This window comes from Anolis sagrei, chromosome 4 (genome assembly GCF_037176765.1).
Source record: "Anolis sagrei isolate rAnoSag1 chromosome 4, rAnoSag1.mat, whole genome shotgun sequence".
NCBI lineage: Eukaryota > Metazoa > Chordata > Lepidosauria > Squamata > Dactyloidae > Anolis > Anolis sagrei.
Window position 1 is genome coordinate 58,637,974 of NC_090024.1, and position 13,521 is coordinate 58,651,494.

At 38.2% G+C, this 13,521-nt stretch overlaps 1 protein-coding gene across 7 annotated transcripts in view; it reads left to right on the top strand.

The window, feature by feature from the left end:
• ZNF521 (zinc finger protein 521) overlaps positions 1 to 13,521 on the top strand; it is a 328,366-nt gene that overhangs the window by 28,394 nt on the left and 286,451 nt on the right. For all 7 annotated transcript variants that reach the window (XM_060775191.2, XM_060775188.2, XM_060775187.2 and 4 more), the window contains one exon: positions 6,554 to 6,610. Coding sequence is in view for 6 of the 7 variants with exons in the window: in XM_060775188.2 (XP_060631171.1) it covers positions 6,554 to 6,610 (57 nt within the window). In the remaining variant the exon portion in view is untranslated. The remainder of the gene's footprint in view (positions 1 to 6,553; positions 6,611 to 13,521) is intronic.

Sequence of the window (13,521 nt, forward strand, 5' to 3'; positions counted from 1 at the left end):
TTGAAAACTGTTTAGTAGAAGGAATAGTTCTCTTAAGAGCTGTTTTATGAAATGTTATAAATGTAACCACTGAAGATATGTGCCTCTAAGAGTAAGAAACATTGAAACCATCAAGCTTCTTCTCTACTTCAATAAACTTGTTACAGTTTCTTCTAAAACCAAGTCTCTGTTACAAATACTTTCAAGTTAAGCCACACTACACATTGAAGAAAGACCAATTCAATATTATAAGCCAATAGTTGTGTTATCAATTTAATAAGTCCTTACAAAGTGGTAGCTCCTTTACAAATTGGGTGCCTCCTTTACAAATTGGTGGCCTCCTTACAATGCCATTTCTCATTTAGCATAACTAATATATAATAGTTTATCTTGTTTGCTTTTCCTCAGGTGTCAAAGGGTAAGGCACAAGAATTGAGGGGAAAGTTTGCAAAATAGATAGCAATAGATAACATGGTTTTAAAACCATTAGTAGGACAGTGTTCTTTCCCCCAAAGATATTGATGTTCTTAATGAATGTGAGTTGGCACCGTCTTCATCTATTTGGGTTGCCCAGACATTGACAAGCAATTATGGGAAGTTACCTGGAGCACGCATGTCCCTATCCCTGATAATATTTGAACGGTTCTTTGCTGATTATTCCATGACAACATATGCACTGCATCTGCTGGCAGATGTCTTTTCTGTAAGCTAGGCACAATTTTCACCATGTTACTTGCAAGGACAAAGAGGAAAGAAAAGTAACTTTTTTGTTTTGAATGGTAAGTGAGAACATTATGTAGCATGCAGCAGACTCCAATCTTGCATGCGGTAGAACACATTGGAATTCTGAAGCCATTCTTTGGCTTCAGGCAGACTCACGGCATTATGATATGATGGATGAAGGCGTATCACTCCATAGCCTTTGGTGTGGTTGATTAGCAGGTGCTAGTGATTAGTTGACTGTTATGGACTGAATTGCTGATAGGGAGTCTTTTTTTTCTCTTCTGGTTGGCTGTTCTAATCTGTGTTGGCTACTATTGCCATATTCAATTTTTAGTGTGAAGAGTGTGTGCTTAACAAATTTGTGTCCTACCCTCCAAAGTTGTTCATGAAACTGCAAGCTGGGACTACAGTTCAATAACCATTTTAGCCAGTGAAGAATTGAGTACACCGAGAAAACTGTCGACCACGCATAGTCTTTTCAAAATAATATCTGCGACAGACAAAATTACAAATAGACTAGGCACTGGTATATCTTGATCGCTACCTCCCCTCTCCATCTCTGTCTCTCTCGCTCTCTCTCAGAATGTAATGCGGTGTGAATTTTTGAATGCACTTAAATATAAGTATGAAATGCCAAATTTCAAGGATAGGAATGCACGTCATGTCAACTCATTGTGGCTATGGTGTTGGTGCTGCTTCCTGTGGAACTTAACATTATGCTAAGAGATCAGATGGGCCCATTTTTTTCTATGGACCTATCATTATAGAAAACCCACATGGCCCATGGAATTGCCCACCACTATATTGCCCTGGAATTGAAAGTCTCATGGGTCACAACCCATGAGACTTACAATTCCAGGGCAATATAGTTACATTTATAAAGTCTTAGAATTACAAACAACTTGTTGAAGGCAACCATAAAGTTGATGTGGCTCTCGGTGAAGATGTGTTTCATCTTCATTAGCATTGGGAAATGATCACAGTTTTGTTTTTAATGGATTTTGCCTATCCTTGTCCCAAAGAAAGAAATGAAAGTAAGCTAACTATAAAATTAATGAAGTAAACATTTCTATTTATTCTGAGGTAAAATGAAAAACAGATCAGTTTAGTCATCTGACCTCTAAACTGTTAAAAATAAATCAGTCTGTGAAGAAAAGATGGCACCCAGTTCCATTAAAGTCACAGAAACCCAGCTTGGCTCCAGCTATCTAGACTATCCCTAATTTGGGGAAATGCCTGAATCCGGCTTCAGGAGCCCATATTAATTTGAATCAGCTCTGTGCTGTGTTTAGCCAGCACATGGCTGATGGCTTTCCACATTGACCGATGTGGTCAGTGTAGATGAGACCTATTATTCATATTATTGTTGCACTTCAGGCTAGGAGACACTGCTGTACTTAACCACCACACTCCAGTCCAAGTCAAATCGCAAAACAGTTTATTGAAAATGATTTAAAAAGAATTTCAGCAGATATAGTAAAAACTTCAAAGTCTATACATATAAACTAGCCCACAAGGTTCAAGGTACAAGAGTCATCCAAAATTCCAAAGCAACAGGACATGCAGCACAGAAATACAAGAAAACCAAGGAGTACAAGGCAGCATAAAATCCAATACAAAAATCCAGGAACAATCCTTCAAGCTTGGAAGCATGAAACAGCAATAATTACATGGAACTAGAGTTATCTCAGAAAGTTTGACTAGAACTTGGCAATGTTGACCAAAGGGGCCGGAAATCCTCCCAGTCTCTCTAATATACACATGAAATCATGCCTTTTCCCATGACATTCTGATACAGGTCTCTTCTTTAATAAGCACTGTGACCTTCAGAGATTCTGTTGAGCAGCACAAAGTTTATGAAAACGGAGTCTCCTATCAACCAGCTTATTATCTAATACAGTGGTTCTCAACCTGTGGGTCCCCAGGTGTTTTGGCCTACATCTCCTAGAAATCACAGCCAGCTTGCCAGCTGTTAGGATTTCTGGGAGTTGAAGACCAAAACATCTGAGGACTCACAAGTTGAGAACCACTGATGTAGCAGCTCATTATTCACTCCACCTGGGATTTCGGCCTCTGAATCCATTTCCCTAGAGAACAACTCCTCTTCATCTCGGCACCTCTCTGGAATGTGACCTTTGCTAACTGATCATTTTCAGGACTTAAAATCTCATGTTGGCTCCCAGGCACAGATCCATGTCCCCATTAACCATGGGTTGAACTAAAGCAATTATTATAAATTTAATAATTCCTCCAGTGTGATTCTCTGGTCAGCTTCTAGAGATTCATAGATATTATCTCTAGTCTTCCAACACAACTCAGCATTAAATTTCTGGTGGAAGGAAATTCCTAGAGAGACCCTATTAATCATATCTCAGAATAATCAAATTGACAAAAGTTAAAACCATAGGTGTGGAGGACCAATTGTATATACATCACACTGTGATTTAGAAATATGATGGCTGATATGAAAAGGAGAGAAAGAGTTGGGTGTCATTAGTGATAAGATTAAAGTGTACGGAGTAAAGGAGATATGTTAAAGTGTATGGTGAACAAACAATGAATTGAGCACAGAAAACCATTGATGGCACCTACCATATGCGGGTGTTAGTACTATGTTATTGAAGTTTGACTTTAGTAATTTTCTATAGGCCAAATTTGGAAAGTAAGAGTCAAGGTTTCATTGATTTTTATCAAGTGCTACCTAACCCACATCTGTCACCACAGGCAGGATGCTAATACCACAGCAGCTATAAAGGATTTGTAGCATTGGCAGGCTGATGGCACAGTTCCTTCTTCAGTCTAGGGATTTTTAGACAACATCAGCAGATAAGTCCAATTTCTCCTCTTCAAAAAAGCCACTTGAAAAACATCTAAACTGTCTATTCAGTTGGTGCTGTGATGTAAGAAAGATTCCCCAGCAGCTTCTCACAGACAGAGCCCCCCCCCCCCCCCAAGTTCCCAAGAAGAGTGGAAATTGACTGAGAAATCAAGATGGTGAGAACTGTGTTTCCTCCCAGTGTAAATCAGCCTAGATTCAACAGACAGTTTTCCTTATTTCTGTCTGCATGAAGGGACTTAACAGGCGTCCCTCTTTCTCTTTCAAACAAGGTTCTGCCATACAGTGCCTAGCCTATCAATAGACCAGCAACTTATATTTTTCTTTTCTTTTTTAATAATGATATCTAAACGTCTTGGTTTGCCCCAATAAAGTTAATGACTAACTTTCTCTTCACTGTTCCAGATCTCTTGGATGAGTTTGATTATCTGAGAATCTTTATTTGATGTTTTCTAGTGAGAGATTGGCTTGCTAAAAGCTGCCCAACCTTTACAGGCAGATTCCTTCAGCCAGGTGGATTGAGATGGAGTTTAATCTAGGAATCTTTGAGGTCATCAACATGTGGCAGAAAAATGGCAGCACTCATCTGGAGTGGGGTACCCTAGATCAACACCATGGTCAGCCATTAAGATGACTTGGGTGGCTGGTGTGTGTCCACGTTGCCCAGAAGTGCCAGAACTGGTTTAGTGCCAGTTGGACCACTATACTTATCTTCTTCCTGTTAATCCAGTATTGCCTGAGAACAAAACTGCCAGTAGTCATTGTTTGCTGCCTGTAGTGATGCCAGGCAAAGCAATGTGAGAGACAGGAATTTGGGGGGGGGGGGGGAGAAGGGGCGGAGGAATCATTCCCTCCAACCCCCTCCCTCCTCCAGTTATCTTATTGCTCAGGTGAGTGTCACTACGGGCACATGGTGGTTAATTTCATGCCTAATGGTGGCTTCTGTGCCCAGAACTACAGAGGAAGGTAAATGCCATCCCCTGTCCCTGGGCTACCCAAACCCGGAGAAAGCAGGATGGCTGTGTGAATAGCCACAGCTGCTTCCAAATAGGAATCAACCCAACTGTTTACACTGGCTGAAAATGCAGGCGAGCTTTGAAGCTTTCAGGAGACTCCACCACATTCTGAGGCAGCACATTCCACTGACAAATGGCTCTTCCCATCAGGAAGGATTTCCTAACATTTAGGAGGACTCTCTTTGATTGTAGTTTGAGTCTGTTGCTCCATGTCTTAGACTCTGAAGCAGTAGAAAATAATCTTGCTCCCGCCTCAATATTTTATAGAAGTCTCTTAGCAATTCTAAAAATGAAATTTTTGATGGAAACTGAAATCAGAAGTTGGAGAATTACGTTCAAATAATTGATGGGGGTTTAGAGAGAGCTTTCAGTTTCACTGTTACAAAGCTATAGATCAGGGGTCCTCAAACATTTAAACAGAGGGCCAGGTCACAGTCCCTCAAACTTTTGGAGGGCCGGATTATAATTTGAAAAAAGCATGGACGAATTCCTATGCACACTGCACATATCTTCTTTGTAGTGTAAATAACACTTTAAAACAATACAATCAGTAAAATGAAGAGCAAGTTTAACAAATATAAACGTATTAGTATTTCAGTGGGAAGTGTAGGCCTGCTTTTGGCTGATGAGATAGGCTTGGGGTTGTTGTTGTTGTTGTTGTTGTTGTTGTGTGGTTTCAAGTCATTTCAGACTTAGGTTGACCCTGAGCGAGGGCTGGGTAAATGATCTTGGAGGGTCGTATCCTGCCCTCGGGCCTTAGTTTGAGGATCCCTGCTATAGATGGATACATCAAGCAGTAACAAAGCCAATGTATTTAAATGGAATAATGTGTGTGTATGAAAAAAGCACGTAAGTGTAAAAGAAAGAGTGCATATATATCCACAACTTCTTGAAATGTGTGTTTTTATGTTAAGCAAGTTAGAGATGAGTGCTCATGAGAGCTATAGTTCCCAAGGGGGCTAAATATTCATATTTGTATTTGGTAATACTTGGTGTCAGTCACATACTATTTAAGTTATCCCCCCCTCTCATTTTTAATGGTTTGTTATGTAAAACAAATCAAAACAAAAGTAAAAGTTATATCAGGTAATAAGACATAATACAAAATGCCTTCATGGATTATTTCTGTTATCAAATGCTTAGTGGTAGCACATCCAGCCTATTAAATATGCTACTTTGTGCATGTTTGCCAAGGTATTGTTTCTGTATCTATCTTGTTTCAAGACTGCTGCCTAATATATGTCTGAGGAAACATAAAAAACACAAATCTTCAAAATTGAAAAACAGAGCCACATTTTTTTCTTCTGTCCATGTAGATCAGAATAGAGGAAGAAGTTTTGTTGTCAAAAAGAGAAAAAGAGAGAGAGAAAGAGAGAAAGAAAGGCAATTCTGCTCCACTGTCCTCTTTGTTTTGCCTTCCCTCCCTTACAAATTGCTCCAGAAGCCAACTCAGACCTGCAGCCAAATGTAAATTGCCGGAATAGCTGCAGTGTAACTGACCATCGTTCAACCAAAATGGAAGGCTTGCTGGCATTGACAACTCTGCAGTCATGATAAAGAGCGCTGTGCACTAGATAGAAACTTTTAATACACCAAAGCCAAAAACGTTTAATTCCATTTTTTGGGCAATTTAAAAATTACAGTCTATTTCAAGTCTGATGGAATTTAAGAAAGCATGTATCCCTGATGTCTACAGTATACGTTAAGGTTGAAGTTTTCAAGCCAGAATAGAGTTGATGATAGTTACTGTTTCTGACAATTGATTTTACTAACTTATTAAAAAAAATTGAATTGTCTATAAAGCCACTTATTTCAAATAGTTGTACTGAGAGCCAGGCAGGCAGCTAGGCAAGATTTCCTTTTACCATGGAGAGGAAACATTGCTGGCCTTAAGAACACAGAGTAGTGAATTCATAATGATGATGTCTGTGTATAGAATACCTTATGGCCCATACCTAACATCTTGTTTTTGTTTCTTTCTTTTCTTTTTCCCTGACAGTAGAAGAAAATGAATTGGAGGACCAGGGAAGCTTGGGACAGTCAGATGTACAGACAGGTAAATGTCAAATCCCTACATTTCTTCTTACCTTATAACAATGCAAGAGTAGTTTGGTGTCTTCACTTTTTGCTGTCTTCCTGAAAGTACATGGATGAAACAAAGTCTTTCCTTCCTTCCAACCGTCTTGCTCTTGTTCATCTCAAATTATCATCATAGTGTGATGGATGAATGACAATCATGGATATGCATGGATCCTTATTTGCAAACAAGCGTCCCCCTCTAAGTGATAAGACTTAATAGGGATTTTAAAAGAAACCTTACCTATGAATGTGTTCTTGTGCCTGTGAGCCAGATCTGTGCACAGATTAGGAATTTATTTATTTTATTTAATATTTTGTTGTCTGCTTGCATGCCATCTGCTCTATGTACTTTCTTTCTTTTACCCGGGCACATTTTTGAAAAAATTCAATAGTTTGCCACAAGAACGGCTGAATGGGAAAACAACTTACATCTATTACACTGGTGCATGCACACTTTTGGATTGTGGCCAGCGTCTCTAAAGTGTGGTAGCTTTCATAAAGAAGCAGATAGTTTAAATCTTAATCCACTGAATTGGTTAGCAGCTACTGATCCCCACATTTAAGTCACTGGGAGTTTTGTCGTTAAATCTTTATTTCAGCCAGAAAGAGTTTAGGTTAGAAACCTGATCTGTTCATTATAATGAACAGCTATAAGGGGGTTAATAGCATGTTTGTTACAATGACTCTCTTTTGTTATTTGTTTCTCCTATGGGAAAAATTACTTAGTTTCTATAGGTTAAAGACTGATTACCTCCCTTAATTTGTTTGATTACTTGTTCTGCAAAACTGTATTTAAATAGTCTTTGTTCAGTGAAATCATTTTGCTGTGTTCTGTGTTAGTGTTTGTTTATGGATCTTCATGTGGGGCTCAAGTATTCGTAAAGGAGGCATTTTGCTTTTATCGAATATGGCTTCTTTAGATTGATGAACCCAAGCATTTTATCACAACTAGTGTACAGAAGTGCTTTCTTTATGAAGTGTTTAATAATGTATTATATGTGATAAATTACTAATGAAATTTAGATTAATTAGATTAATTGCTTCATTATCATTGTGTTGCCTATTGTTTTGGTAAATCATGTATGTTATATTTTCTTTATTTGCTAGTAGGTCAAATAAGGTATACTAGGTGTTTTACAAACTGCAAATTTTTCTTCTTGGTTTTTTGGGAATGTCTATAATCACTTGAAAAAATAAAATTCCATGCATATTTCTGTTTGAAGGAAAGCAGTGGGCTGAGACTGGGAAATATAATTTGAGGAAATGAATATATCTTTCTAGAATGTTTGACCTGCTTTTTTGCTTCATCAGTTGTTAAGGATATTTGTGGTAAACCCATCTTATCACTCTACTTAGCTGTTAATTCCCAATGTATAATTAAGTGATTGACATGCTTGCATAATATCCTATTGGGACACCTTCAGCATTTATTCCTGGAAAAGCAAGGCTTAGCTGTACAAGTCATAAACACAAACACACACAAAATGTTTTCGTTTTAATTTCCCCATGCTTTTTTGTGATGTCAAAAGGAACTGTGTTATCGACCCTGGTTACCAGTATTTCCCTTCTGGTAGAAAATTTGCAAATCTTTTATATTGTGAGAAAGACCACATTATTTTAATCCTCCTCCCATTACCTTTCTGCCATAGAATATCCTAGATGGTGGGGTTTTCTCTAGTAAATAATCATTGCTTGATGACTATTTTTGCTATTATATTTTGTAGTATAAACAACAACTTACGTATGGTATGACCATGCCATATTGTGCCATTACAGATGTAATACAAGTTGAACTGGAATTCCAAAATCCAACATACTCCAAAAATAGCCTACATTAATGATTGAGAGAGCAAGACCTTTGCTTTCTGATGATTCAATGCCCACAAACTTTGTTTCATGTACAAAATTATTTAAAATACTATATAAAATTATCCTCAGGCTAGGTAGATACAGTGCCTGTGAAACATAACTGAATTTTGTGTTTATACTTGGGTCTCATTTCCTATATATGTCTTTATGTATTTATGTGTATGTACATGCAAATACAAGTGATCCAAAATCCTCCATCCCCAAATGTGAAATCTTTAAAAAATTTGGTCCCAAGGATTTTGGAAAAGAGATGCTCAACCTTTTCCTTGGTTTGGAAGATTTTAATGTGCTCCCTCCCATTTTCTTCTGGGATAGTTTTCTCTTATATGATTTGTTTTTAACAGTGATTGCTTTTGCAGCTGTTGTCTTTATTTAAGCCATTCCTAATTTATGGCAGCTTTAAGGTGAACCTGTCACAGACATTTTTGGCAGGACTTGTTCAGAGGGAATTTACCATTGCCTTCATCTGAGACCAAGAGAGTGTGACATGCCCAAAGTCACCCAGTAAGTTTCCATGGCTGAGGTGGGATTCAAACTGTGATCTCCAGAGTTGTAGTCCAGTGATCAAATCTCACAACTTACATCACTTGGCTGTTGTTGACAATGAGATAGTTACATCTGCAATGGCACCATCCAGGACTGTGTTTATAACCATAGTGAAATCAAGCTGTTCAAGTGAACTTGCAATCTGTGTTTATGTGGGCATCTGGTTAGTTCTATGAAGAACAAAACCAGAACGTTTTAAATATACAATCCATGATGGAAATAATGTCATTCTGTGATGGATCTGATTGGACTTTCTAATAAAATCATGACATTTCTGAGGACTACTATCTTCTTTGGACTCAGATGTTTTTAAATTTGAACACAACACAAACTATAGCAAAACTTGCTCATGTTGGAGGTTGGCCTGTTAATGCTCCTTTTGTCAGGACGGAGAGCACTTGAAAAGAGTTAGTAATCCGTATTCAGTGATACACTTACTTGTTCTGTATTTTCTCTTGAAGGTGGCATTGCATGCTCTTAAAAAAAGCATTCCAGACTTCAAGCTAATACAGAAAACTTTACAACAGCCTCAATAGGAGGGTAGCCTGCGAAGCTCTATACATGCTGCTATAAGTTTTTCTAGTAATAGTTTGTATCAAAGCTCTGGCTCTTTCCATTAAATGTGCTTTTTATGGAGTACCAAGTTATAAATGTAGTGCAGCTACGGCATATTAATCTTACTGCAGAGATTTAATGAGGCAGTTGTTTTGCGATGGACACTATTGGGAGCAGACAGCGACAGAGTTTTACTTCACCGCTTAACTGCAGAAATATTCCTTTCCTGGTCATAATTATAACCACATGATCTCTTAGTTTTCCTTTCTTTTGCCAGCACTTTTCCATGCAGAAGTGGCTTGGAAGGAGGTCCATTAAAACACAGTCAAATGTACTGGAAACTGGGCTATTTTCCTGGTTAGTTTGACATTTTAGGCTCTTGATCAGCTATGGATCCTTGTTGCGTGGAGAGAAATATGCAGGATGAGTTTCAAGCATACAAAGTGTCTTTGCCAGCCTGCTGAAATAGCTTTTAGATATTTATTACTTTTTTAAAACTTGACTTTTATATAGGTTATAAAAAGTAAATGTGGTGAAACCTAATTTTAACATGTACAGAATAGAATTTCTGCTGCTGGCCCCAAACCAATCTCTTACTGGAAATTAATTGAAGTCCATGGGTTTATTGCTGCTAACTCTTTTAAGCCTTTGCAGTTTTTAATTTTCCTCCAAAGTTGCAGTTTTATTAGACTAAGTTACAGCAATAACATCCCTCATGAGGAGAAGGAAGAGGAGGAGAAAGCCACCTGCCAGGACACAAAGTAATGGGGAGGGGGGAAACATACTACTTAAATTTCCATTTGTAAATAATGTTTGACATAATCAGGAACAGAAAAACAGCAGTTCATTTATGTACCGTATTAATAGCTGGAATTTATTTCAGAGCCAAACCTGCTCTTTTATTAAATAGGTAATTTTATAAAGGTGGTCTTACAGATGGGATGCTGATGTACAGACTTGCTGGTGCATTATTGGTGTTCTGGGGAGAGCAGTGATTTCCAAATGGCAAACTGGATTGTGTTATGCTTTGGGATTCTTAACACCCAATTCCAGTTGTTAACTAAACCTATTGAATGTAATAGAATTCACAGAAGTGTTGACTTCCCATTGAGTAATTGAATCAGTGTGGGTCTCATGTACAGGAATGGATTTCTATGAGTATGTTGTCTGCCCACATTGTGAACGCAAGGACATTTGTGATAGGATATGCATTCATACACACATATATCAGATCTTTTTTGACCTTAACTTTCTGCTTTCAGAGATCAGACAGAACTATACTTGTAGAGCATGCTTGTCTATTTTTTTAATGCAGAGCTTTCCAAACATTTCATGTTGGTGACACACTTTTAGCCACATAGTAATTGTTTTTTCTTTGTATTTTGCACTGTTTTATTTTATTCTTATATTTCGCTTATTTTATTGTGATGTTATTTCTGTCATTTTGTATGTATTTTACTGTAATTGTATTATCAGGCTTGGCCTCATGTAAGCCGCCCCGAGTCCCCTTTGGGGAGATGTTGGCAGAGTATAAATGAAGATGATGATGATGATGATGATGATGATGATGATGATGATTATTATTTACTAGCAGACCAGAAGTTAAACCAGCCCTTTATAAGAGATATGGATACACACATAAAGTATAATAAAAAAAGTATGAGGACACAAAGCAACTAATAGAAACCTTTTATTTATATTTTTTAAATATTATTTACATATATTTAAAGCTTTCTTGTGAATTTGATGTGACACAACTACACACATAGAATCATAGAATCAAAGAGTTGGAAGAGACCTCATGGGCCATCCAGTCCAACCCCCTGCCAAGAAGCAGGAATATTGCATTCAAATCACCCCTGACAGATGGCCATCCAGCCTCTGTTTAAAAGCTTCCAAAGAAGCAGCCTCCACCACACTCCGGGGCAGAGAGTTCCACTGCTGAATGGCTCTCACAGTCAGGAAGTTCTTCCTCATGTTCAGATGGAATCTCCTCTCTTGTAGTTTGAAGCCATTGTTCCGCGTCCTAGTCTCCAGGGAAGCAGAAAACAAGCTTGCTCCCTCCTCCCTGTGGCTTCCTCTCACATATTTATACATGGCCATCATATCAGCCAATGCACAGTTTGGAAAGCTATGTCTTAATGGAAAGTGGAATGGAGGGAACGCCATTTAATATCTCATCTTAGTGATCATATTACAATCGGGGGAAGCAGGGATGCCAAAGCCGCCAATCTCTGATGTTCATGAGATATATTTCTCACCTGGCAAGTAGCTGGTAATCCAAATTAACATTGCTTTGGTATGGTTTTCTCAGATTTAGACTGCTGGCCTTGGTGGTGGAGATTAGCTGACCTTAATAGACTTGAGGAGCTTATGTGACTTTAAGTAATGGCCTTTGATTTGTAAAGTTTAGAAGTTTAACTTTAAAAAAAAGCAAATCACCGTTTGTTAGTCTACTTTTTACTTATGTGTAGAGAGCAATACGTTATTGATGCAGTACTTTGAGGACTCTGGGATGTGCATTATTAATGCAGTAGTGAAGTAGCACAATATTAATACATTATTCTTAATTCACAAAGTATTTTTAAAAAAAACACTAAGAAAAGCTTTAAATCACTCCCTGGTGATGTTTCTGAAAAGATGAGTAGATCTTTGTTCTCAAACAAAAATTTCAGTGTTGACACTTGCTATTAAAATACAGCAGTAGAGATGTGATGGTAGATGGAGAACATGTCATTAATCCATGCCCTTCATCTCACACCATTAAATATGATAGCCTGCCAGTGCAAGATCAGAGGGAGGACATATGTGAGATGCCCTGAATGCTCAGTTGGTTATGTGTGTACATTTGTCCATCACAGGAAAAAGGGAATAAGAGAAAAGGGTCGGATTGTAGTCTGAGCTTTATGTATTCCATATGTGGCCTGCAAAGTCAGAGTAGAATCATGGTACATAGAGGGGGATTTGAATTCTGAAATTAAGCTCCTAGTCTGTATGCCTATAGACATGCATATGTGATTGGTGAATAGTGATGGAAGCATAGAATCATAGAGTTGGAAGAGACCACAAGAGATATCCAGTTCAACCCAAAATCAAAGCACTCTCAGTTTAGAAACCTCCATGCTTCCTAATTTGTTTTAAATGAAGCATGTAGCATTTGTGGATGCAGTTTGTATCCTGCCAACATTTATCGCACATGCTGAACCAAAGGTTCATCAAACATTAGCTGTGATCTTTGCTGTGTTTGTCATTTTAGGCCCAAAGTGGATTTCTTTCCATTCAACTGCTTCCAGGTTTTGTAACTTTATTTATAATGGGGGTTTCTTTTCAAGCAAAAGGCAGTAGTGGAAATGTATTCATCAAGAGAGGCAGAGCCTGCCACAATTCATTATACGGGGGCTGCGAATGAACCCAGGTCTCACAGGTTTTCCCCCTTAAGAGTTGACCTAAAAACTAACGTAGCATTTTGCAAGAGCACATATTCTGAAGTTGCAGCGGGTGGGACTAAGTCGCCTGGCTCCTGTCCCTGTAGATTTGTATCTATGAATGCTTAAGTGTGGAAGGAAGTCTTTTCTCTCCTCCACACTAACTCCTATTATGTAATTTTGAGGGTGGGGGGAATCTTATGTTAATGGGCAATCCTGTGTGAAATGTATTGTCCTAACATTTTTTTTCCTGTATTTATATCCTAAGCATTCTATGTGTGTGTGCGTGCCTGTGTGTGTGTTATGTTATTAGACTCTTGTTAAGAGCCAGCATCCATGAATAATGAGTACTGAGCATTGTTGCATCCCTTTCTCCCCTCTAGCATGCTACTTAAAGCAAAGTCAGACTCTACCCTTATTTTAAAACAAACAGGTCTGTAAACTTTATGTGCAGCATTTAAATAGTCATGTTAAAATTCAGACCCAGTGCCCA